The sequence below is a fragment of the Coenobita brevimanus genome, chromosome 8, assembly GCF_032717465.1.
Source record: "Coenobita brevimanus isolate Jiangsu-jjx chromosome 8, ASM3271746v2, whole genome shotgun sequence".
NCBI classification, from domain to species: Eukaryota; Metazoa; Arthropoda; class Malacostraca; order Decapoda; family Coenobitidae; genus Coenobita; species Coenobita brevimanus.
This window is the reverse complement of record NC_136961.1, coordinates 44,523,887-44,550,025: the sequence shown is the minus strand read 5'-3', so window position 1 is coordinate 44,550,025 and position 26,139 is coordinate 44,523,887. Positions and strand designations below refer to the sequence as shown.

At 49.0% G+C, this 26,139-nt stretch overlaps 1 protein-coding gene across 1 annotated transcript in view; it reads right to left on the bottom strand.

Annotated features, from left to right (window-relative positions):
* Positions 1–11,755: 11,755 nt before the first annotated feature.
* The window catches only part of ecd (ecdysoneless cell cycle regulator), a 129,863-nt gene continuing 115,479 nt past the window's right edge, over positions 11,756–26,139 (bottom strand). Inside the window, exons 8-10 of the mRNA XM_080279142.1 lie at positions 25,225–25,444; positions 22,519–22,893; positions 11,756–12,273 (exon numbers count right to left, since the gene is read on the bottom strand). Coding sequence (XP_080135268.1) covers positions 11,846–12,273; positions 22,519–22,893; positions 25,225–25,444 — 1,023 coding nt within the window. The 3' untranslated portion in view covers positions 11,756–11,845. The remainder of the gene's footprint in view (positions 12,274–22,518; positions 22,894–25,224; positions 25,445–26,139) is intronic.

Below are 26,139 nucleotides of genomic sequence, written 5' to 3'. Positions count from 1 at the left end.
TCCAGAGTCGCCTTCGTTAGTGCAGATATCAGCACCTTTAAACCCAGCTCTAAACACTGATACGCCTATCTAATCCACCTCCAAACCTGTAAATCGAACGGGTACTATTCTTTTGCCACGTAACTTGCCCCATCACTGGCTGTCCCTCTTCCGAATCAAGTTACTTCTTGACTAACGTTAAAGGAAACTTGCTTTGACTTTAAGTCCACTTGGCCACACTATCTTGGCTGCTCACTAGGATTCCAATCATCATCATCATCAACGAGTGGCACTTTGCTGGAGGACAAAAATCTCTGATCTGGTTTTGTTTGCCTCCTCCATTCCACCCTGGTAAGAGTACCGACTTCACTCTTCCATCTGGTTGTCTGCCTATCTTCTCGAGCTCCATTTTATCTTTTTTAAACCTAACCTCGGCCTCATACATAACATAAAGGCTAATACGCGACTGTCTTGCCAAGAGTTACTTATTCTAGTCGGTTATTTATTTGTAGTTTGGTGGATTCAGAGTGCCTGGCACTGTTTAAACGTTTCTCCTGTGGTCTCAGTCTTGTTTACCCAACCATTTTGTTTATTCATTTTAACATTTGGCCCACCACACCCATCTTCCTGCCACTTGCCTCACGTGCCAAGTGCCATCCCACTGGCTTGCCCCCTGGAAGGCCCACCCACCTTGCCTAGCCTGCCCACCGGCTTGTGCTACCTGCTAGGCACGTCCACCTGCTTCCTGCCCAACTTAGCCACCCACTTGTCACATGCATGCCTGCTAGGCCTGCCTTCCCATTAGCCTGGGTCCTGCCCAGCTCATCTATTATGTGTCCAACGGCCTGCTGCCTGTCTGGACCATCTGCCTGCAGCAGACTCGGCTCACTCACCTGGCACCTGCAGTCTACTCATTTAACTTGCCTGCCACTTGCCCGTCCCACATGCCTGCCTGCTGCTTGCTAGGGCTGCCCACCCACCTGCGACCTACTCAGCCTGCCGAACCTCCTCCCCCCCCCCCTTACCTGCAACGTGCCTTACCCGCCTAACCTCCTCCCCCCCCCCCTTACCTGCAACGTGCCTTACCCGCCTAACCAACACCGATGTCTACTCTGCCTGCCCACCCACTTACTGTCTGTCTAGTTCACCCCCCAACTCACCCGCAGCCTGCACCACACTCCTACCACCTTCTTGGCTTACCCTCATGCCAATCCGCCTGCCCAGCCAACCCACCTACCTGCAGGCCAAGCCCACATGTTCACCTGCTTGCCCAGCGCACCCTTCTCCTGCTGCCCACCTAGCTTATTGCTCACTAACATGACCGAATTACAAGATTGCTGACTTCCTGCCCATTCTCCAGCTGGCAGTTGCGTGCTGGGCATACCGAACTGCTTCCTTGGTGCCTTCCTAACTCACTGGCCTATTGCCTGCTACATGCTGCCTGTCAGAACCACCCTCTAGTTGGCCACCACCTGCATGGCCCACCTATTTGCTGGCTAGTTACCTGCCCAACCCACGTGCCTGCTGGTCAGCCGTCTTCCCAGCCTTCCCACCTGTTGGCCCAGCCAAGTCTCCATACCCCCCCCCCCACTGGCCTGCCACCTGCCCAGCCATGAAACTGGCCTGCTGCCGACCCCGGCCACTCCACCTGTCCACTGGCCTGCCTGGCCACCATGCCCGCCAGCCATTTATCCAGGCCTCCTGCCTACCCAGCCCCCAACTGGCCCGCTGCCACCTGTCCTGCCGAGCGACCCTGCCTGCTGGCTACTGTCAAACCTGTCCAGCTCCTATGCCTACTCACCAGCTGGCTGCTGCCTCTCTGCCCTGTCCTGCCCTGCCCCCTCTCCTGGCCACCCTCTGGCTGTTGCCAGCCCTTCTCAGTTCTCCCCCTTCCCACCTTCCCCCCCACCCACCTTCCCCCCCACCCACCTTCCCCCCCACCCACCTTCCCCCATGGCTGCTACGCGTCCTACCCAGCCCTACCCACCTGCCCACTGGCTGCCCCCTGCCTGGCCTGGCCCCCCATCCACTCTCCCCCTGGCTGCTACCTGCCCTGTCCAGCCACGGTCCCCCTGGCCTCTGGCTGCCACCTGCCCTGCTCAGCCCCCCTGCCCACCCACCCCCTGACTGGTGCCTGCCTGCTTCAGTCCAGCCACCACTTGCCCTCTGGTGCCTGCCCTGCTTCAGCCCAGTCACCATCTGCCGCCAACCTGCTGTTTGCAGTACCCTCCCCTTCCCCTTCACTGCCACCTGCTGCGCCACACTACCCACCCTCTACTTGCTACCTGCCCTGCTTAAACCCCCCACTCCCTGGCTGCTGCCTGCCCAGCCCAGCCCCCCCACCGACATGCCTCCTGGCTTCTCCCTGCCTTCCCTGCCACTTGGCTGCCACCTGCTAAGCTACCCCTTGCTCTGCTCAGTTCCCCTACCCCCTGGATGCTGCCTACCCAGCATTCCTCCTACTCACAAGACCCCTGGCTGCTGCCTGTCCTGACCGGCCTCCAACCCCAACCACCCTCTAGCTGCCATCTGCCCAGACTAGCCCCCCCATCCACATGCCTCCTGGGTGCTGCCTGCCTTCCTCCCCACTCTGTGGATTCTGCCTGCCCAGCATTTATCCCACCCACCCACCTGCCCTGCCCATCTCCTAGCTGCTGCCTACCCTGCCGGGCTACCCATTCTGCTTGCCCTACCTGGTCCCCCAAACTGCCAGCACCCTAGCTGCTGCCTGACCTGCCAGAATCCTGGCTGCTGTCTGCTCCCTGCCCTGCTCAAATCCTGGTTGCTATCTGCAGCCTAACCTGCTTGATCCCCCAGAGCCTACCCGCCTCATAACTGCCACATACCCTACCCCACCCTCATCCCAGTCAGTGCCCTGCATGCCACCTGGTTCTGTTTGGCCTCCCAGCCCAACCAACGTCCTGGCTGCTGCCTGGCCCTGCCAAGCCCCCGAACCCAGCCAGCGCCCTGGCTGCCACATGGTCCTGTCTGACCCCGCAGCCATGTTCAGCTCTCCAGCCTGGCCAGCGCCTTGGCTGCCACTTGTCCCTGCCTATCCAGCACCTAAGCCTGGCCCTGCCGGGTTCCCCAGCCAGCCCAGTGCTGTAGCTGCTGCCTGCCTGGCCCCCCAGCCTGCTGAAGCACCCTGGCTGTCACCTAGCCCTGCCCAGCCCCCAGCCCACCCAGCACCCTGGCTGCCATCTGACCCCCCCTGGCCTCCTAGCCTGCGGCCTAGATTTGCCCGAACCCCCAGCCTGTCCAGCACCGTGGCTACTGCCTGGTCCTCCCTGAACCCCTAGTCTGCCCAGCGCCCTGGCTGCAACCTGTCCATGCCTGGACTCCCAGTCTGCCAAGCATCCTGGCTGCCACCTGGCCCTGGCCAGCCCCCTGGCCCTGGCCAGCCCCCTGGCCCTGGCCAGCCCCCTAGCCTGCCCAGCCCCCTAGCCTGCCCAGACCAGCGCACTGGCTGCTGCCTGGACCTGCCCAGTTCCCCAACCCAACCAAACCAGTGCCCTCGCTGCCATCTACCCAGCCCACCCAGTGCCCTGGCTGCTGCCTGAACCACCAGCCCACCTAGCACCCTGGTTGCTGCCTGCCCCTCACAAGCCCCTCAGCCCGCTCAGTGCCCTGGCTGCCGCCTGTGCTTGCTCAGCCCCCTAGCTCGTCCAGCGCCCTGGCTGCCGCCTGTCCTTGCCTGGCCCCCAAGCCCGCCCAGTGCCCTGGCCGCCGCCTGTCCTTGCCTGGCCCCCAAGCCTGCCCAGCGTCCTACCTGCCGCCTGCCCCCTGCCCAGCGTCCTACCTGCCGCCTGCCCCCTGCCCCTGCCTGCCGCCTGCCCCCTGCCCCTGCCTGCCGCCTGCCCCCTGCCCCTGCCCGCCGCCTGCCCTCTGCCCCTGCCAGCCCCCTGCCCCTGCCAGCCCCCTGCCCCTGCCAGCCCCCTGCCCCTGCCAGCCCCCTGCCCCTGCCTGGCCCCCTGCCCCTGCCTGGCCCCCTGCCCCTGCCTGGCCCCCTGCCCCTGCCTGGCCCCCCACCCCTGCCTGGCCCCCCGCCCCTGCCTGGCCCCCCGCCCCTGGCTGCTGCCTGCCCAATCCGGCCACCCAACCCTGCCCAACACCCTGGCTGCCGCCTGCCCATTCCCTGTCCCTCAGACCCCCCAGCGCCCTGGCTGCCTCCTGGCCGTGCCCAGCCCCCCAGCGCCCTGGCTGCCTCCTGGCCGTGCCCAGCCCCCCAGCCCGCCCAGCGCCCTGGCTGCCTCCTGGCCGTGCCCAGCCCCCCAGCCCGCCCAGCGCCCTGGCAGCCGCCCAGCCCGGCCCAGCCCGGCCCAGCCCGGCCCTGCCTGGACCCCTAGCGTGCTGGCTGCTGCCTGGCCCTGGCTGGACCCCCAGCCCACCCAGTGCCCTGGCTGCTGCTTGACCCTGCCTGGCCCCCCAGCCTGCCCAGCATCCTGGCCCCCCAGCCTGCCCAGCATCCTGGCCCTGTCCGGATCCCCAGCCTACCCAGTGTCCTGGCTGCCACCTGCCCCTGCCCCACCCCCCCAGCGTCCTGGCTGCCACCTGCCCCTGCCCCACCCCCCCAGCCCTCCCAGTGTCCTGGCTGCCACCTGCCCCTGCCCCACCCCCGCAGCCCTCCCAGTGTCCTGGGTGCCACCTGCCTCTGCCCCATCCCCCATCCTGCCCAGCGCCCTGGCTGCTGCCTGTCCCTGCCCAACCTCCCAGCCCGCTCATCGCCCTGGCTGCTGCCTGGCCCTTCTCGGCCCCCATCCTGCCCAGCACCCTGCCGGCCGCCTGGCCCTGCCCGGCCCCCCGGCCCTGCCCGGCCCCCCGGCCCTGCCCGGCCCCCCAGCGCCCTGGCTGCCGCCTGGTCTTGCCCAGTCCCCCAGCCCGCCCAGTGCCCTGGCTACTGCCTGGCCCTGCCCGGCCTCCCAGCCCGCCCAGTGCCCTGGCTACTGCCTGGCCCTGCCCGGCCTCCCAGGCCGCTCATCACCCTGGCTGCCGCTTGGCCCTTCTCGGCCCCCAGCCTGCCCAGCACCCTGCCTGCTGCCTGGCCCTGCCCAACCCCCCAGCCTGCCCAGTGCCCTGCCCACTGCCTGGCCCTGCCCACTGCCTGGCCCTGCCCACTGCCTGGCCCTGCCCACTGCCTGGCCCTGCCCGCTGCCTGGCCCTGCCCGCTGCCTGGCCCTGCCTGGCCCCCTAGCCCGCCCAGTGCCCTGGCTGCAGCCTGCCCCTGCCTGGCGCCCAATACTGCCCAGCGGCCTGGCTGCCCCAGCCCTCTCCCTGCCCCTGCCCCGCCCTGCCCTGCCCCTGCCCCGCCCTGCCCCTGCCCCCACCCAGCCCTGCCCCTGCCCCCACCCAGCCCTGCCCCTGCCCCCACCCAGCCCCGCCCCTGCCCCCACCCAGCCCTGCCCTGCCCTGCCCCTGCCCAGTCCCTGCCCTGCCGCCCTGCCCCTGCCCAGTCCCGCCCCTGGCCCCGCCCCACCCCTGGCCCCGCCCCTGCCCAGCCCCTGCCCCAGCCCCTGCCCCTGCCCCTGCCCCTGCCCCTACCCAGCCTGCCCAGCCCCCCCAGCGCCCTGCCCCTGCCCAGCCCGCCCTGCCCCTGCCCAGCCCGCCCGGCCCCCCAGCGCCCTGCCCCTGCCCAGCCCGCCCGGCCCCCCAGCGCCCTGCCCCTGCCCAGCCCGCCCGGCCCCCCAGCGCCCTGCCCCTGCCCAGCCCGCCCGGCCCCCCAGCGCCCGGCCCCTGCCCAGCCCGCCCGGCCCCCAGCGCCCTGCCCCTGCCCAGCCCGCCCGGCCCCCCAGCGCCCTGCCCCTGCCCAGCCCGCCCGGCCCCCCAGTGCCCTGGCTGCTGCCTGGCTGCTGCCTGGCCCTGCCCGGCCCCACAGCCCACCCAGTACCCTGGCTGCAATCTGCCCCTACTGTGAGGCTAGACAGGGGCAGGCAGCAGCCAGGGCCAGGCAGCAGCCAGGGAGCTGGGGGGCCGGGCAGCAGCCAGGGCGCTGGACGGGCTGGGGGGCCAGGCAGTGGCAGGCAGCAGCCAGGGCACTGGGCGGGCTGGTGGGCCGGGCTGGGCCGGGTGGCAGCCAGGGCGCTGGGCGGGCTGGTGGGCCGGGCTGGGCCGGGTGGCAGCCAGGGCGCTGGGCGGCCTGGGCTGGGCCAGGCGGCAGCCAGGGCACTGGGGGGCCGGGCAGGGCCAGTCAGGGCCAGGCAGGGCCAGGCAGGGCCAGGCAGGGCCAGGCAGCAGTCAGGGTGCTGGGTGGGCTGGGGGGCCAGGTGGCAGCCAGGGTGCTGGGTGGGCTGGGGGGCCAGGTGGCAGCCAGGGTGCTGGGTGGGCTGGGGGGCCAGGTGGCAACCAGGGCGCTGGGGGGCCAGGTGGCAGCCAGGGCGCTGGGGGGGCTGGGTAGAGGCAGGCAGCAGCCAGGGCGCTGGGCTGGACCAGGCAGCAGCCAGGGCGCTGGGGGGCCAGGCAGCATCTAGGGCGCTGGGCGGGGCCAGGTGGCAGCCAGGGTGCTGGGGAGCCGGGCAGGGGCAGGGGCAGGGTCAGGGGCAGGGGCATGGGCAGGGTCAGGGGCATGGGCATGGGCAGGGTCAGGGGCATGGGCATGGGCAGGCGGTAGCGAGGGTGCTAGGGAGCAGGGCAGGGGCAGGCGGCAGCGAGGGGGCTGGGGGGCCGGGCAGGGGCAGGCGGCAGCGAGGGGGCTGGGGGTCGGGCAGGGGCAGGCAGCAGCTAGGGCGCTCGGGGGGCCGGGCAGGGGCCGGGCAGGGGCCGGGCAGGGGCCGGGCAGGGGCCGGGCAGGGGCCGGGCAGGGGCCGGGGGGCAGGCGGAGGCCAGGGCGCTGGGCGGGCTGTGCTGGGCCAGGCTGCAGGCAGGGCGCTGGGCGGGCTGGGCAGGGGCAAGGGCAGGAGGCAGGCAGGGCGCTGGACGGGCTGGGCTGGGCAGGGGCAGGCGGCAGGCAGGGTGCTAGGCGGGTTGGGCAGGGGCAGGCCGCAGCCAGGGCGCTGGGTGGGCTGGGAGGCCGGGCAGGGGCAGGCAGCAGTCAGGGCGCTGGGCGGGTTGGGGGCCGGGCAGGGGCAGGCTGCAGCCAGGGTGCTGGGGGGCCGGGCAGGGGCAGGTTGCAGCCAGGGCAGGGGCAGGTTGCAGCCAGGGCAGGTTGCAGCCAGGGCAGGGGCAGGTTGCTGCCAGGGCACTGGGGGGGCCGGGCAGGGCCAGGCTGCAGCCAGGGCGCTGGGTGGCTGGGCAGGGCCAGGCAGCAGCCTGGGCACTGGGCGGTTTGGGGGGCCAGGCCGGGCAGGGCAGGGGCAGGCGGCAGCCATTACACTGGGCAGGCTGGGGGGCTCAGGCATTGGGCTGCAGGGCTAGGCAGGGGCTGGTGGCAGGCACGTAGGGTTACTGGCAGGGCAGGCAAGTCTGGATGTAGCCAGCAGGTGTGTGGGCTTGGGGCCAGACATGGCAGGTGGCAGCAAAGGAGATCAGTAGTGCAGGCGGTCATGGTAGGCTTGGGTACTGGGAACGGCAGGTCACAGGTAATGGGTAGAAGGCTGCAAGAGTCAGACAACTGCCAGCATGTGAGCAGATTGTGCTGGGCAGCGGAGGCAGCAGGCAGGTGGGCATGCTGGTACGTGGGTGGGTGGGCTGACAGACAGGGGAAGGGGCCAGGCAGGCAACAATGAAATGAATCATATAGCAAGAAGTAATACACCACATACATGCATAATATTTATTGCAAAAAGTTTTTACCATATATATTAAGATAACCAGACAGAGCTTCAGTTGAAAAAATCTTGGTTTTAACTAATAAAAAAAAAATAAAAAAAGTTTACTTTTATGTCAGTAAAAATTCTACAGTGAGCAGGTCTGTTAAATGGAACAAGTTAGCAACAGTTCTGTATTGCATACTGTCATTGCTGTGCTAATACAGCTTACAATATTGTTAAATAATATAGTTCAGACAGTATAAATCATGATACTTCATTTATAAATCATGATACTTCATTTATCCATTCACAAAAATAGATATTAAATATTGTGTAGTACGCTAGGTATGTTTTTTTATCAGATGACTCACTACAGTACAGGAATATTAGTGGAGTATCTACAGAATAAATTAGCCAATTTAAATAAATTAACATACATCACAAACGAAAAAAAAAAAAAAAAACATTTGTGCAAGATCATTTGAACATCTCTGTACAAGTTGTGAACAGCTAAAAACATTAATTCTACTAACTTATGAACGCCACAGACATTCAGTTCAACTAAAATCATACACAAGTCAAAAGTATAAATTACTTAATGTCTACAATAGCAAAGACTCTTGTGACGTCTTACACACTAGTAATGCCATCAAAACGACTAATCTGTTCCTGCATGTGTAGCCTCAGCCACATACGCTACAATACCCTCATGACTGGCAACTTTATGGAAAGAATGGCAGTAGGCAAGAGATGGGTGTATATGGTAAAAATAAATGTAAGAGGAAAATTAATGGAGTTTAGCATTTTGACTATGGTACATATAATTTGAGGGTAAAGAACAATTTGTCAAACTTATTTCACCTATAACGAAATCATTAAAAAGATGTTACGTGTCAAGGCATAAAGGGGTATTTCAATTTCTAGCCGTTTATCCGACTATAAATTACTGTAATGCTAATGATATGGGGGGGGGGGATTTAAGCTACAGCAAGGATATACTTGGTGGCATAAATTATTGCTAGGTTTCATATATATCAAACACTAACCTTCAATATTTTAAAATAAGAAACTATGCTACATATTCTCTGTAACCTATAATAAGTATTCCTTAATGGTCTAGTCTTCTTGATGTGGGTCCCCTTCCACAGCTGAGCACAAGGCCTAGCTGAATAAACTTAATACAAAACATCACAGTTAATTAACCATATCAGTGACATGCAGCATTTCCAAACACTGAATTCACAGAAGCTATTATATATGTTTATACAGGTATTTTGAGGCCAAAGCATGATCTGAATTTGGTACCGGTACTTAATATCATTACATTACTGTTTATTCAGTTACACCAGGTTCTGAACAGCTCTTTCAGTGTTTAAATGCAATCGAACCTGGTGTTATACACAGAAAATAATGTAACTTATGCACTAGGATGGCTGTGTTCTCCCTAGTGTTTTCTTTGAGCTTATCAAGTGTGCAAAGGTAATTTTCAAACCCTTTTCCCCATAGAAGACCTCACAGCCAGGGGAAAAGAAGAATAAAAATATGGATCAAAGCAGATAATAGATTTACTCCCACTTAGTATCAAGCTGGTGTGAGTGCAGCATTTCATGTCCAGTGCAATCCCTTGTTTACAGTGCATTTGGTTAACAGTTTTTCATTACCACTGCAAGACTGGTGTTGATCAACAACACCACCTGCAAGATGAAACTCTGCAATCCCAGTGTTATAGTGAACTTTCAGCTAAAAACAGTTGTTATTGTGCGTCCCAGCTGGGCTGAGCCCAAGATCCACAAACATACACACATGTCTCATTGCACAACGGCCGGGCATGACACCATCAAATGAGTGAGCCTTGAAAACTCATTTTTCATTGGCCTGCATCATTACAGCTGGGGTAGGTAATGAGATTTTAAAAGAGTTCCCCACACCCAGAAGTTGCGAACAGCAGTAATCTGGGTCAAATGCATGCTAATATCTTCAAAAATACAAATTGCAATGCTCATTTCTGTGCTTAGTAAACACAAAACATTATTATTAAACCTAAAATGCTCAAATAATTTTTAAAAGTTGGTTTGACCAGCTTTTGTTTACAACCAGTGATTGTTCACTGGTGACTGATTTCCCTATCACTTTTATCAATGTTCATAAAATCTACTGAAATCTATTGTTGCAAACCTAACCTTACATATTCTTACCCTAACCTTACTTAACTTTGTCTAACCCAACAGTCAGGGAACTTTTTAGGGTATTACCCAAAAATCTGAGTAAAATGAAATTACCCCTGACTTTATATACAAACATACATATATATATATAATAAACTGTCAATACTATGGCAACTAAGCAACCAATACCATGGTACATGGTTTAACACCTTGTATCATTTATGTGAAAAATCATTTATATTACACATGCATTAACACCCCAAATTTTTAGATTTACCCCATTTGGGGTAATTTACCTGTCCCCCGAACCCTGGTCTAACCTAAAACATACAGAATAACCTAACTCAACCAAAAATAACCTAACCTAACCAACGGTAACGTACCAAACATGCCGAAATGGAAATCCAAATGAATTTTGGTGTAATCATCAAGGAGACAGACCCCCCCACCCCAACTCTGGGCATAAACGTTACAGTCCAATCTCGAGGTACAGTCTTTCTCCTACATACCTGCACCTCCAAATCACCACTTCGGCAGCTAACACCCACCGTCCACATGCTAGAGCCGTCTCATGCAGGACTGATGTATTGGTATCAGCAGGGGTATTTCATGACATGATGGTAGGTCTTTTGACAGATCAGTAACATCTGCTATTAATGAAATTCAAATCCTTAAACTGTTCCCTAACCCAAACAGGATTCGAACCTTGACTCATTTAAGACTGCAGGCCACACCTCTACCGATTCAGCCACTGTCTCCCCCCTTCAAACTAATTCAGAGACTTTGTAAAGGTGCAGATGGAATGGATCCATTAATAAACAATAGGGTTGGGATAAATTATGTAGGGTTAAGATATGAAAATTTAGGTTAGGTTTGGATAAATCGGCACCAATAAGGGCAATGTCATACCAAAAATTGCATTCTAAAGATGGTGTCCGTCTGTCCTTGATGCAGCTGGGTATTGTAAATATGGTTCACCACCACTGTGGCAATCATTTACCATAAAAGCAGACAGAAAAATATGAGAAACTTTAAAAATCAAAAGTGAATGGTAAGATCTTTCTGCTGCATCAAGCAAATTGTACATTTGCCTTAACAAGCCTACAGTTTAAAGCATGGTGAGCAGCTGGTCCAGGGTTTGAAGAGGTACATATCACCAATAACAAAAAATATCTCCCTTACTGTGCCCGTTTCATCACTTTCTATTACCCTAACCGTGACTGTGTGCATTTGGTGCTTATTGTAACAGTACATACAGGTATGTATTTAGTGGGTTGAAATTCTCCTAAAAGGGAAAACTGGTTTGAGCTTTGCGTGCCTGGGTCCAATTAGGATAAATCCCATAGGTTCTGAATATTTGTTACCTTGAAAGTTCATTACCAAGCCCCCTGTTTGGTACCATTTATGCGCAATAACCAAGGGATCACGGTAGGTCTCAAGCTTAAATACCAGAAAGCTTCTTAAATGTTGTATACGACAGACAGCTTCTTAAATGTTGTATACGACAGACAAGTTGAAATTGTTAAGCGCAGAGTTTTGCACAAATCCAGTCATTAATACGTAATATACTAACGTTACTCTTGGGCCTGAGAGTGATACCTTTACAAGCAATAACAACAGTACAGAACAAATTTCAAGTGTCTTGTTGATGAGTTTATTTAAACTTTTAAATGAAGCTGAATATATATCTTGTATATGAATTGGTAAACCTGTACTAAAACGACAAATATTGTGCTCTGAACTGTATAACACTAAAGAAAAATAATGAGCCATTCAATTAGCTAATCTCTCAATTAACTGTTTCATAGTCAAATAAGTCAAACAAATATGACTGACATTATAATTACTTCTGTAACTGTCAAAGTTACAGAAAAGATTTTCAAAGATACATTATTAATGTGCACTGTCATTCTACGGTTATATTCTCAACACAAAATGCTTTGGCTATAAATTTTAAGATTTCAAGGGCACAGTACCATACGACTAATGAGTAAACGCAATGACATCCCCTTCCCCAGCCTAGATGTTCTTTGGCTTGATACCCATGGAGCTGAGAAGCGATGAGGCTGGACCAGGGAGTCCATTCTGAGCAGTGTATGTCTTGACCAGGTCCTTTACAGCTTGCATATCCACCTTTACTGGTGAGAAATCCTCCACGTCATCAAACTCATCCTTTTTCTCATCTTCCTTCGTGATAGGGCAAGCAAGAGTGTCAGAGAGATTGGTGGTAGCCAGCTCTCGCTCCATTTCTCGCATGTACTCTTTCATTTGCAGGTCAACCCCTGAAGAGGACGATCCAGACTCAGCAGAACGCTGAGATGTGTTGGATGATTTACGACATAATTTGTCCTCTGCTGTCTCTTCCTCGTCATCTTCACCATAACTGCTCATGCCTGATGATTCATCATCAGACTGACCCCAGTAGTTATCCTCCGGCACTCCAGACTCTGTCCAAAGGGGAAAAAGGGCACATCAGTAATGCATATGATGTGCAGTGCTACTCCCATCGCCCCAGCAACTACAATAAAGAGAATATCTTAAAATTATCATAACCCCATCAAAGTCTTTACCATGTTTCCCATTATTACACTAGGTGGGAAGACGTAGAATAGGACCCTTCTGATCTTTTGCAGCATGAAATGAAAGAAAATACCTCTTCCAACTTCATTTCCAGTTCCTTTTTCTTATGCAAGGGAGATGGAACTAAAGATTGGATGCGTGCAAGATTGTTCCAAGAAAAATAAATGAGTCAAAATCAAAATCCACTGGTTTTGAGATGCCTGGAAATGTTGCATTTAAAAGACTGGGGGTAATAGTCAATAGGAATTACAGACGAATGAAAGTTTCAAAGTTGACCTGTTGCACAAATGAAGGGCTAGGTTTAACAGTTAACTCGCTCATCAGAGAGCTGGACAAAAAGGAGTGAGAGTTTGTTACCAGATAAGTTATGCACTCACCAATATGGTGGAGGAAAGCAAGCAACTCTCATGTGTGGAGAGGCTCCCCACATACAGCTCTTCTCAATAGGGTGGAGGCAAAGGCTTTTTGTCTCATTAACTCCCTTCCTCTTCCTGACTCCCTTCAACCTCTGTCTCTTCGCCACACTGTTGCATCTTTATCTCTTTTCTATCAGTACTTCAATGGTCGCTGCTCCTCTGAACTGTCTGCATGCACTCCTCCACCTGTACGACGGGTGCGTAGCACCCGTCTAGCAGCAAACTCTCATCCCTTTTCTGTCCAACTTTCTAATGCAAGAGTTAACCATTACTCCCAGTCCTTCATTTATGCAACAGGTCAACTCTGGAACTGTTTCCCTCTGTCTGTACTTCCTGCTTCCTATGATTTCCAGTCTTTCAAACGCAGTGTGTCCGGGCATCTCGAAATGATCGGATCATGAATTTGGCTCTCTCTCGTATTTTGTTTGTCTCTTGGAAGGAACAATAATTGTGGGACCCGCGACCTTTGGTTCCTTCTTCCTTGCATAAAAAAAATAAATAAATAAAAGAGACAATTCAGAATAACTGTGACCACTGAAGCACTGATGGAAGAGAGATAAAGATGCAACAGTATGATGATGAGACAAAGGTTGAAGGGAGTAGATAAGAGGAGGAGAGTTCATGAGACGAGAAGCCTCTGGGTTGTGGTATAAAACTACAACTTTGTACAAAACACATCTCTCTCACTCCAGTTTTAAAACAGTGGTTCTTCATTCAAAACACAGAGAAGCTCCTCAGCAGAGAAATTACTGAGACAAAGAGGGAACTGGACCCCAACCCGCCTCTTCGATATCTTCGTATCTTTTCTCTTTTACCCCACTCTTATTTAATACTTTCAATTAAGTCCCAAATATAGCATTTTCAACTTTTCATTACTGTCTTTAAGTGACTGGTGCTTCACAAATGTTACCATATACTTGTGTATCTCCTTCCTTTTCCACTATTCTAACAATTTGTATAATTTCCATACCCATACATAATTATAGTAGGTTATTTGTTTAAAGAACCATTAATCACCTAACCATTTTTTCACTGCTGTGCAAGGCAGTCTGTATGGGTATAACATTTGTGTGTTAGGTTTGTACTGAGCTTCACTAACCAATAAACTGTAGTGTTTTGACATCACTTAACAGAGCATCCCCACGACCCATTGACTTCAGACCCATGATGGGCTTGCTTTTTAAGTTGTTACTTAGGTTAACATAACTGCCACACAAACCTGCAACCTACCATAAGAAGATATCCAGACACTCTTATCTTGATAGCTAGCTGCATGGTCATGATTTTTTATTAGTAATTCCAAATTTTTAAAATTTAATAATCAAAGAGATACAAGAAATTTGTGAAAATATGCTGTATGCATTTTACTCCAATAAGAAACTGTAATATAATGTTCTCCAGTTACGTCCTTCCTTTTTATCAGTGCAGTAAAGTATACAGTAACAATGAACATATGAGACTATAACAAAGTTTGTGAAGTCTGAACTGGAGTAGGCAAAATAAAACTGGTGAATTGCATATCCAGCATACCAACCATGCAATTTCTCACCAACTCACACATACCAATCCTACTTTCCACTCATTGTGGTAGGTGGTGGTAGTGATCATCATCCACTCACTTCATGTAACACTGTCTGTTTCTTCCATCACTTTTATCTTTCTATTTCTCTGTCTCTTCTTGCTTCTTCCTTTCCTTCCTGTCGCATATTATTCTCTTCTTTCTGTTTTAGGTGGCTGTACACTGAGTGACAACTCTAATAGTTTCCTGTAACCCAGGAAACCATTTACGGTGCTGGGTGGTAACAAGATAACCATCATGGGGTGAAGTGGAGCCCATTATGGTGCCCCTGTTAACTGAGTGGAGATGCAAATGAGGCATCCACCCTGGAACCAGACCTCCACACTTTTCTGTGTGCTTTGCAACAGCGAGGCATGGTCATCCACAGGGGAATATTGGTTTACTCCATGGAACAATCCTGCATGAGTCTGTCTGCCTTTGGTTGATGGGGTCTACTCATTTTGCAAGAGATGCTGGTCAACCCCTTCGCCATGAGGGTGACTAAACGAGCCCCCCCCCCCTGGTTCCCCTACACTACTTTTCCAGGGAAAGGCTGCAATCTTGCAAAAATAGCTATGGTGTTTTGTATGTTTGTGTATATGTGTGTATACGCCTGTGTGTGTAAGACTGAATCTGTCACTGGTTGTGCTTGTTATAAAAATATAAATAAAAAAATATTTTTGTGTAGGTTTATAAAAATTACAGTGCAGTGAAAGATTATATATATACAAATTAATTCAATGTACTTACCTATTAGAAATGTTTCCTCTGAACTCAAATCTAGGCCTACATATTCATGGCCTTCATGCCCCTGCTTGGCCCAGGCTGTGGCGTATCCTGGCTGTTCAACTAACGATACTGTACAACATACTTCTGCTCCAGTACATTTAAATGCAGGGCAATTTTGTTATTCCCAAGGAAACAAAAGGCTGATAAAAGTGTACATATCACTTTCTGAAACTGGACGCCAAAGAATGCTGTTTACCCCTTTTCTGTGGGTATTCACTAAAAAATTTATTTGTCTTCAGATTTTTCCACTCACATATTTGCTTCACCACATCTGCATCAAAAAACAGCTTGAAAGAGTCCAAAAGTGACACAATTTCAGATCTGCTGATCATTGGGCTCAGCCCAAAAAACTCAGTTGTAAATTCAGGCATGTGGTTGGGATGTGTATTAGCAAATATGTCGCTTATCAACCCTCCAGCCACCTTCGATATCTTTTTCATGAATATCATCAAATTCATCGCTCTCAAGTTCTTCACTCAACGAGTTATCAATATCTGAGTCTTGAGCCAATGGCTGATAGTTCTCATCACTCAAGGAATCGTACGATTCCTCAAGAATACTCTGTGATTCAGCAAAATTCACTGTGGAAGGAACGACAGTACACTCTCCTACGGCACACAGTCAAGACTGATCCTGGCGGGATGCAGAGTTACTGTCCAACACGCCATCAATCACATGCCCTACCATATATATTGCGATTGGCTGAAAAAAAAAAAGTGGATGGAGCTTATTTTATCCTCAGTAACACATGCAAGCCAGTACGTAAGGCCCTAGCACAATAAACTAAACCCTCTGCTGCCTTCTTAGGTGGCTTTGATATATGACGACACAGAGGTGTCGTAGTGTGCACGCACTGGAGGGTTACAATGACGTATAAGCGTCATCGTGGCAAAAAGGTTAAAAACGACCAGACCAAGAATCTCTTTGAGGGGGTTTTTCAGGGGAAGGAGAAGAGGTAGTTTAATACTACAACCCATGACTCCACCCTGTTGAGGGGAGCTGTATGTGGGAAGTCCCACCCACACATAGAGTTGTACTCTACATAGGAGCAAATAAAACCCCTGTACAAAGTCAACAGCTGTGAGGGTAAAGAAGGCACGATGTTTTCCTCTTCCTCCTGGCACTTTTTATCATTCTTCTTTCCACTTCAGGTGGCTCTACACTGAGTGGCAAGCATAATGATTTCCTGTAACCCTGGAAACCATATAACCAGGTAATGCATTGGCATGGAGCCTGCTGTGGTTTCCCTGCTAACTGGGTAGAGTGCCACACATGCAGCATTCGTCCAGTAACAAGACCTCCAGAATTTTCCCTGCATCGTGAGGCACTGTCAACTGCAAGAGAACATCAGTTCAATGCATGACTGCCCTTCAGTGTCAACTGCTTGCTGAAGCTAATGGGTCTCCTCAGCTAGGCAGACTGGGGTTGATCAACAACTACCCGTCCACATTGTGCTAGTTTTTTCCAAAGTAATCAATCCTCGATTTCAGATACAAAGGGCCAATGCCACTGAGTTCATCCTGAATACAAGAGAAGTCTCCAGAGTCGTGTTCATGCCTTGAGAGTAACAGACTACCTACTGATGAGTTCCTTGGTATTTATATAAAGAATTCTGTGGGTCTCTGGCAATCCACCTTGGCCTTGATGTCCAAGGAAAACATCCATCCTCCATCTTGGGCATCTGTCAGGATACGTAAACCTGATGAAGTAAAGTCCCAGGAAACAGTTAAAAGATTTTCAGATATCCTGACCCAATGGGAAGACTATTTCCTGAAAAGGTATGATGTATGAGGTGCATGCAGTCCTGTAGCAGACATGAGGCCATGAAATTTACTGCTTCTGCTAACATCTTCTATTGGCAACAGGAGTAGGTTTTGTCCCAGATGATGTGACTGGAGCATTTTTGGCCCTTTAAAAGGTTTGTAGAGGGAAAGGGCTGCACAGAGGTGTCCATGAGCATCCCTTAACTGGCTACTGGAGGTGTTGAGGCTTTAGATGCCACAAGCACAGGTTACGGTGAATCCCTTGCTTTTGTCAGCGACATTACATCCTAAACCATCTGGTGACAATGTACTATTGCCCTGCTGGGGTAATGGCATGCCAATCACTGAGACAGGCTAACCAGTTTGTGGTGAGGTGTGCTTGTTTTTTATAAGTACAGTACTCAAATCTGTGAAAATCTTCACAGCTATACTGAAGCAACAGAGGGTGCCTTAAACTGATAATTTGACATTCCTGTACTGTACTGTGTCAATGGTAACCACTCTGTAGGTCTTGAATAATATATAACTGTCCTTGGTACCAGAGTCCTGAATGTTTGCCATTTTGAGCACTTGGACCTATCATAAAAGAAATGTCAGTGTGAGTTTTCATTACACCACCTCACTGAACACTGGAAGAGGTGAAGTACATACTGATAAGTATGAAATGTTACCTTGACCAATCTTGGGGAGGGGGCAATGGAGGGAGGGCTGTACATCGGATCTGAAGCTGTGAGGTACAACTGTATTCTGGAGCTGGCAACTGAGCAATCCCATTCTCCCATCAGCCAGTGTCTGTACAATGTGAAGCAGATGATGGAGGACTTAAGCCTTCGAGATTTAGGGAGTAGTAGTATGTGAAGCGTTCAAGGTGGCAGCAATTCTTCCCTTTGGAACAATGCTTTGGGCTCATTTGCCAACATGATGACAAGAATGGGAGGACTGTCACTAACTGAACAGTCTTTGTAGAAAGTTTCTGACACAAAGTCCATGAACAAGATGGTTTAGAGGACATGTCGATATAAATTCTCTTCGATAGCATTTCTTGAGAACCCAAATGTATGTTGTTTTCAGGATCACTGGCTAGGAAAGGTAAGACAGCTGTGTCACTGAAATCATGTGTCCTTCCCTTGGTTTGGAAAGGCTGTAGTAATCTTTTGAAAATTACTCATTCATCATGGAGAAAGTACAGTATCTGGATTATTGCTAGTAATGCCTTATGTACAGCTTGTCAAGATGCTAAGGATAACACAGCATCTTCTGAAGAACTTGGCTACACTGTCAAGAGTTCTGTGTTCAACATTTCTTTCTCCCTAACCTCCTTGGATATCTCTGATAAGTGGAAAGAGGGTAAGCTCTGGGCTAAAAATACAACCACAGCCCTCATGCACTGACCAGTTCAATTCATCGTTTTAGAATCAAGCACACATCAATTCTGATTCATGCAAGAAATTCCTGTACACCAGGAAACCATTTACTACAATGGGTGGTAACCATGTAACCAAATTTTGGCACCTGGTGGTTTAGTGGGTGATTACGGCACTCCAATCGGATTGAGCCAGTGAAGGTTTATATCCAAGGGACGGTTGAAGTTTATTGCTCACATAATGCCACTCAGGGAGGAGTGAGGCTGGTCACTCTCATCTTACAAGTCAGGACCAACTTGCCTTGCCCCGGGCTTCTATGCTTCTCATGAGGCAACATAGGATTAAAAAAAAAAAAAAAAAAAAAAAAAAAAAAAAAAAAACTTTTGGAAGGGGACAGAGAAAATGCCACAAGTTCGAGCAAAATAGGTTGAAGAGAGTCTGCTCTGTTCGGAAGCTGAGACATTACAGTACTTTCACCCCACACATTATCCGAGTCTGGTAGCATACGAACGATAGCAGCCACATGTACAGCAAGTTGGGGTGCTATTGGACACGAGTCAAGTTGGGAGAAACTCCTGCTAAGTTGTGTTTGTTCAAGTCTGAGACTGAATCTCAATAAGAATGAGTACAAGGACGATAAGTTCGCCAACATCAAGAGGAGCCTGGGCCTGTGAGTCCGAAACATGTGTCCTGGAAGTCTGTCACTAATTTCGATCCACAAGAAGCTTGAACAGAGACTGAAGGTTTGTCAAACACGGCCAACAAATTTGCAATGATGATAAAACAATATAATTAGCACTATTCCAATCTGACCTTATCACTTACGCCTAAGCCAAATAAGCTGGTGCCTTTCTAAAACCAATGTCTTAATATTAAATTAGGCCGAAAGGTCATACTCTTCCTCTAGAGAAATACCTGCCAGAGGGAATTACCATTCATTATGCAAGAAGCTCGAAGCTGTACAACAAATACCTTCCCTCTAAACAACCAAATCAACTGGAAATATTTTTTTTATCAGTGTACAATGGACTGCCTTGAGTGATACAGGCACGAGACAGTTACGCTGATTTATTCTCTCTCTCTCTCTCTGGCTCATGTAGGTACTTTGTAAAGTTGAAATAGGTATACCTATATCAGTATTACCTAAATGCAGTTACATTTTCCCAACTTCAGCGTTTATACAACAGAGTCTGGGAAATGGGATACTCATCCATGTCTCAGCTGCAATAATCCAGCATGATGGAGGATAAACTCTTCTGTGCATGATTCTATGCACTCCTTAATCAACCCACGAGATCAGAAAAAACCCTAGGAGGGAGTGGGTATTGGGAAATTAAGACTATCCTGAAAGAAACCAATCTGGCTAAAATATGTGCAGTGTACTGGAGACTGAAAAAACTGGTGAAATGCTATCCACATTACTCTGAACTCTGTAAATATTTGTACCTCAAACAAGATGGCTGTTAGATGTTGACAGTTTGAGCATATCAAGACTGCAGCCACTTAGCAGAGACAGTAATTTTCATGGTCGTCTTCACCATCATCAACTGGACCTCCTTTCACATCCTAGGGTGGGGTGAGGAGTCAGATGGCCAAAGTTTGCCCACTCCAATGGGCCACGCTTCCATTCACTCATCATTCAAGCCCATGGACTCCTGGTTCCTACTGATGGGCCAGAACGTTTTACCACGTACTGTAGCTTCACATATACCTATCCGATGGTCAACCTGAACACTGTCACGTTAAAAAGGGGTGCCAAATCCCTGGTCATGCGCTTCTCTGCACAAAATTCATCCTGCCAGCTTGATCTCTTGTCAGTCCCTTAGCCTAACCAACTTCCATATCTCTCTGCCTCACACACTCATTCACCTTATCTCTCCACCTTCTAATTGGTCTACCTTGCCTCCTCCTTCCTTCATATTCACTCAGATATACCTTTTTCACCATTCCTGTCATCCATTCTCTCCACATGACCATACCATCTCAGTACACTCACTCCACACATTTAAAAAATCAAATTATTCCTTATCCTATTCACTCCCTGTACTACATATACATTCCTGAACAGTCCCATCTCCACTGCTCATACTCTTGACTTTTCATTTTCATGCCATGCCACAGTCTCACACCTGTATGTTAAAACAGGCACTAACACCCCTTTATGTAAGCCTCGCACCACTGCAAAACTCAAGCTTCTGTTTCTTATCAAGGCCTATCATAGCACCCACTACTTTCATTCCTCGTGTCACTCTACTTTCCACTTCTTTTGCACATTTTCCTCTCTTTTCTATCACTGTACCCAGGTATTTCAACTCTCTTACCACTGCCAGTCTCTCTCCATTCACTGTAAATCACACTGGGAGTTACCTTCTCTCTCAATAACCATCACTTTACTCTTTTTGATATTTACTCTCAAGGCACGACACTCATAGAAATATACAAAACTCCACATTAGTCTATCAAGCTCTTGTCTGCTATTTGTGAGTAGTATTGTATCATCAGCATACATCAAATTTGAGATATTCCACAATACTTTTATAAAAATCCTCATACAGTACACACATATAAAAAAAAACTGGGAGATTTCAGGTGCCCTACTTTGTGCATTATGATAGGCTAAAGATTCCGGGATTTTGGTGTGTCTGCGTTGTCAGAGAATTTTTGTGGCTGAACAACAATAAAGTGGGTGGGAAAGAGCGACTACCAACAAATGTATACAATGAAGGCTGCCAATTCAAAGGGTTTTATATCATAGCGCAAAATGACCAAACACATCTCTGAAATTTAATGAGCATGGGGAGTGTCCTGCTAGGCATCAGTAGGTAGCACAAGCACTTTATAATAGCTTGTGGTAGTAGGTGGAGAGTGCCCATCATCCACATTTTGATGTGGTGCTACCTACTTCTTCCTTCATGTCCTTTATTCTTTTCTGTGTTTGTTGTTCTCTCCTCCTATTTCTCCAATCATTACTATTTACTGTAACTATATCCACTTAAGGTGGCTGTACACTGAGTGGCAAGTCAAATGGCTTCTTGTAACTCAGGAAACCATTTACAACTACGGGTGGTAACATAGCCTCGCCGTGGCAAGGTGCTGTCAGCTGCATGTAAAGGCCCAAAGGGGGGTGGTTGATTGCCTGCAGTTGTGTCTGCTTGATCAGACAGACTGGGGTAGTATAACAACAACAACAAGGGCTTGTCAGGTTATATATCACCGAGGCTGAAGGACAATAAAGTTTTCATTAAGCACCATTCACATGTTGTTTTCTTTAGAATGGATGTTGTCTCCCATCATATGGAGGGGGGGAGGGAATAGAATTCAAGGACAATTGAAAGCATCAGGCTAAACATCTGTAAAGTGCTACGCAGCAACTTGAGAACTAAAAATAAAGTATAAGCAAGTGTTTTTTTCAGCTACAAACATGGTTATGGTTTGGGGAAACTTCAACACAAACATGGTCTGTAGCCTGTTTTGTGCTTTTTTTTGGAGTTAAAATACAACCAAATATATGAACTGTGTTTACATATACAAAACAAACACAAAGAAGTGTCATGCATTTGCTCAAAAATGTTGCTTCTAATGTACTGTACGTTTCCTTTTTCTATTTCTTGATTCTACCAACCTTACTTCAAGAAAATAAAGGTCAGGATGATGATGATGAACTGTTATTGAAAACCTATGAAGATCTGACTGTCACAAAACCAGCGTTATCATACGGTAAATCATAATGACCTGAAAAACAACAAAATCTGTTCTGCCTAAATAAAAATGCACTAGAGTTCACAATGTCAACTAAAAGAACTGGTCTCCAAGGGAAAATTATAAATATACGTATACCACTTACTTCAAAATAGATGTGGATCATAGTATTGTGCAAGTGTGTTGTTGTTGTTGTGGCCTCAAGCTCATATGGATAGTAAAGCCAGAGGGGTGCAGGAAACAGGCCACTTCTCATGCGTGCTCCCAGAGACCTTCTGCTTATAGTATAATGAAGGACTGATTGTGTTGTAAAAGTGATGTGCACGAGGTAAAAAATGCACTGTGATGTGAAGGACTGCACTACAGTGAGGTCATAGTGAATTGTATTTGCTGATGGTACTGAATCAGGGAATGGTACGAATGACAAAGTTAAAAAGGAAGGCTCACCAAGAATACGAATGACAAAGTTAAAAAGGAAGGCTCACCAAGAATACGAATGACAAAGTTAAAAAGGAAGGCTCACCAAGAATATTGGCCATGGCATCAGTGAAGGAATCCGCATTAAAGTCAATCTTGGTAGAGAAGGACGACATCTCCGAGCAGTCGGAGGCAGTAGACTGGGCTGAGATCTTGCGCAGCTGGTAGTTGGCAACAGACAGTGATGAGGGCTTCCTGCTCTTCTTACGTTCTGCAGTGGAGAGTGTGGAGAATTTCCTAGCTCGGTCCTGTAAGTCTTTGGGAACCTCAGCTCCCTCCAGGTCTGACATGTGTCCCAGGAAGGCAGAGAGTGAGTGCATTACCTCCTCATCACTGGCTGCCCGGGGACCAGAGTCCTTTCCAAACTTGGCTTCCAATATTTCATCCAAAGCATCAGGAGTGATCTGCAGCCAGCTGTCATCTGCAACAAATTTCTGTTACTCATAGTCTATGAGATTACAAATTTACAAAGCCCTCTTAACCCCTCTTGTTACCCTTCAGCACTTTCCCTTTTGTGGGGCAGTTCTCTGTTGCGTGTGGGAAGTTCAAAGTTAGGCCTTCATGTTGTGTACTGATGTAGTGCACTAGCCCCATTGTTTATATAAATTTTATAATTTTAGACATTGAGTGGTCTAGTGACTGAAGGCACTCCAGACAGACTTGACTCATAAGGGTCTCTTTCCAAGCAGTGGTTAGAGGTTTTTAATACATGTAAACCCTAGTTTTTTGTAAGCATTTGCACAAAACACATTCTGCATGGGACCATCAACCTCTATCCCAGTCCATCTTGCATAGTAAAATAACTGAATGGCATTCAATTCTTCCCTGCCAATATTCAAGATACCCATCTCTGATGAATTTGGCATAGTGATTTTTTTAGGGCTCAGAGGTCTAATATCTGCCCTCACATGGTTAACCCTTAGCCTGTGGCAGATCTATATATAGACTGTGCAAAATCTACTGAAAAATTGCGGAGACTATAATACGCTTCCCCCAAAATAGTCCCATGTAGATCCTAGCGGAGATTATAATATACAGTCGACAATGTGTAAGTGCCCCACAGCCTCAAATGTCCCTAACAGGCAACATACAGGTCGTAGGCAGCTTCTATACGGTTGCTCACTCAGTGAATCAATCAGTCTGTTCCCAGCTCTTAGAGGAGACACAACATTCCTTGTTTCTCTTGTAGACCTCAATTTCTAATTTTCTCCAGATATTTGGATATTGTACACATAATCATGTCCTACACAAGGAGGAACATTAGTGATGATGATACAACTTATTCTAGATCAGGATTTGGATGATGATTTCATTGATGATAGTAGTGATTCTACGTAACATAGTGATGACAAAGATAGTGGTGATGAATCACAACTTGAAATTGCAGAGGAGCCATTTGATAATCTGTCAAGTGCAGAACTTGATGGCAATGATGACCGTGCTCCAGTTAGGCGGTTGAGTCATTCTCCAGTTAGTTGAGAATGAGTGAATGATCGTAATTTACTGGAGACACAGGGGTCAAAGTTGTTTTGTAAAACCCTCAGGACCCACTGGAGATTATTAAGTCTTTTGTAGACAGGGATATAACTGAACATACAGTGAGAGAAGCAAATAAATATGCTGCCAAGATCTGTGAAGAAAAGAGAAGGAGCAGGAAAATGACGACAAAGAGCAGAGGTGTATACCTTTTTAGGTTTGGTCATTTTACAAGGCATAGTAAAGAAGCCTACAATCTACTCATACCACTCCACAAACCAGATGCCTGCAACACCCTTTTTGCTACATTAATGAAATGTAACGACAGTTCCACACTGCGGTAGAGTCTACATAATTATAGAATACATTAAAACCTTACATGTGGTAAAGTTGATATATAGATTATATTAAAACCTTACATAATGCGGTGTAACTATATATATGTTCAAATCCTGTGGTTTGGGGCATCTATAAATAGGCTTTTTTTTTTTTTTTCCGTACTTTCAGCAACTGCTGCTGCTAGCTAAGGGTTAAAGATGAGTTAAAAATCCACTTACTGGCCACTTATAACCTGTATGTTGTTGCTTATTCACTTTCTCAGGCCTGATGATGATCAGTGTGTTTTTATGAATATAGTGTATATATGGTGGTGGTACATTTTTCTAGAGGGCAAAAAAGGGGACTCTGGGAAAATTACTGGATTTTCTTACACATATTAGCATGACTCTGTTGTGGAGTAATTTCTCATGATACTCTGACCATGCAAAACAAATCTACTGTGTGTGTGTGTGTGTGTGTGTAATCCCCATATTTTGAAGATGTTAAGGAACGGACAACCACAAACAATGACAACCCGTCTAAAAGAGCCCCTCCACAGCCATAATTTGACTACAGTATATGACTTGCTAAAAACCTTTTGTAATCTACTTATTTAAAGTTATTTTCAGACAGTGTAATGACAAATTTTGTAAAATAATTAAATTAGTGTGTATTGTGGTAGAATATTCATTTGCAAATTATAAAAACGGGCAGTCAAAGCCGAAAAAATTGTGAGTGATATAGAGAGTCTTTCTTGCTCTCTAGACCCTACCTCACCTTACCCTAGGGTGGGAAATGAGGTCTGAATGACGATATTTATTTATAATCAGTTACCTTAACTAAATTAAATGAAATGCTTTGGATCACACAACTATGTATGGTAATACAGCACCAAACTAGCAGGCAAAAGCACGCTAACAACTATATACAGGATGTTTGAAGCAAAGGAAGTACTAACCATCAGCAGGCACCAAGCGTGTTGCACGCTCTTTGTAGAACTCATGATCTATGTTAACCTTGGCAAGCAGTTTGATGACCATAGCACCCATGGGCAGAAAATCGTCATCATCCTGGGCTCGACTACGCTTCCTCCCAACAGCTGGCAAGACATTGGTCACAAAGTACTGCATTGCCTGACCCTCCAGCTCTTGATACAGCTTTGATCCCTCCAGCTCTCCCTGCACAGCAACCATTACAAATTAGAATAAAATTAATGACTTTGGAAAAGTTTTATTAAAATGTATCATTCCTCTTTTACTGCAGCTTTTGTATAATCCGCAAGTAATCAAAATCTATCTATCTATCTATCTATAGCCCGACGCCCTAATCCCGCAAAGGGTGGCCGCAGACAAAACGCCTCCAAGTCGCTCTGTCACCCACCATTTGACTACCCTCCCCCCAACTCACCCCCCCCTCCCTCATATACCTCTCAACTCCATTCCTCCACCTCATCCTCGGTCTACCTCTCCCTCTCCCTCCCTCCACTTCACCTACATACACCCTCTAAGTCAGTCTTTCATTCTCCATTCTCTTCACATGTCCAAACCACCTCAGTGTATTTCTCCTAATCTTCTCAACCACATCCACATCCACCCCACATCGTTCCTTCACTTCTTCATTCATCAACCTGTCCCTCCACGTCACTCCACATGCTCCTCTCAAGTAACTCATTTCCACTGCTCTCACTCTTGCTTGTTCCCCTCTTGCAAGGTCCATGCCTCGCTTCCATACGTCAGGGTAGGGATCACAATACTATCATGCAGTGACTTCTTAACTTCCATACTCATCTCCCTATTTCTCATCACTGCTTTCAGTGTACCAACAACCTTCCTTCCCTGCTGTACCCTTTCAAGCACTTCATCCCCCAAAGTTC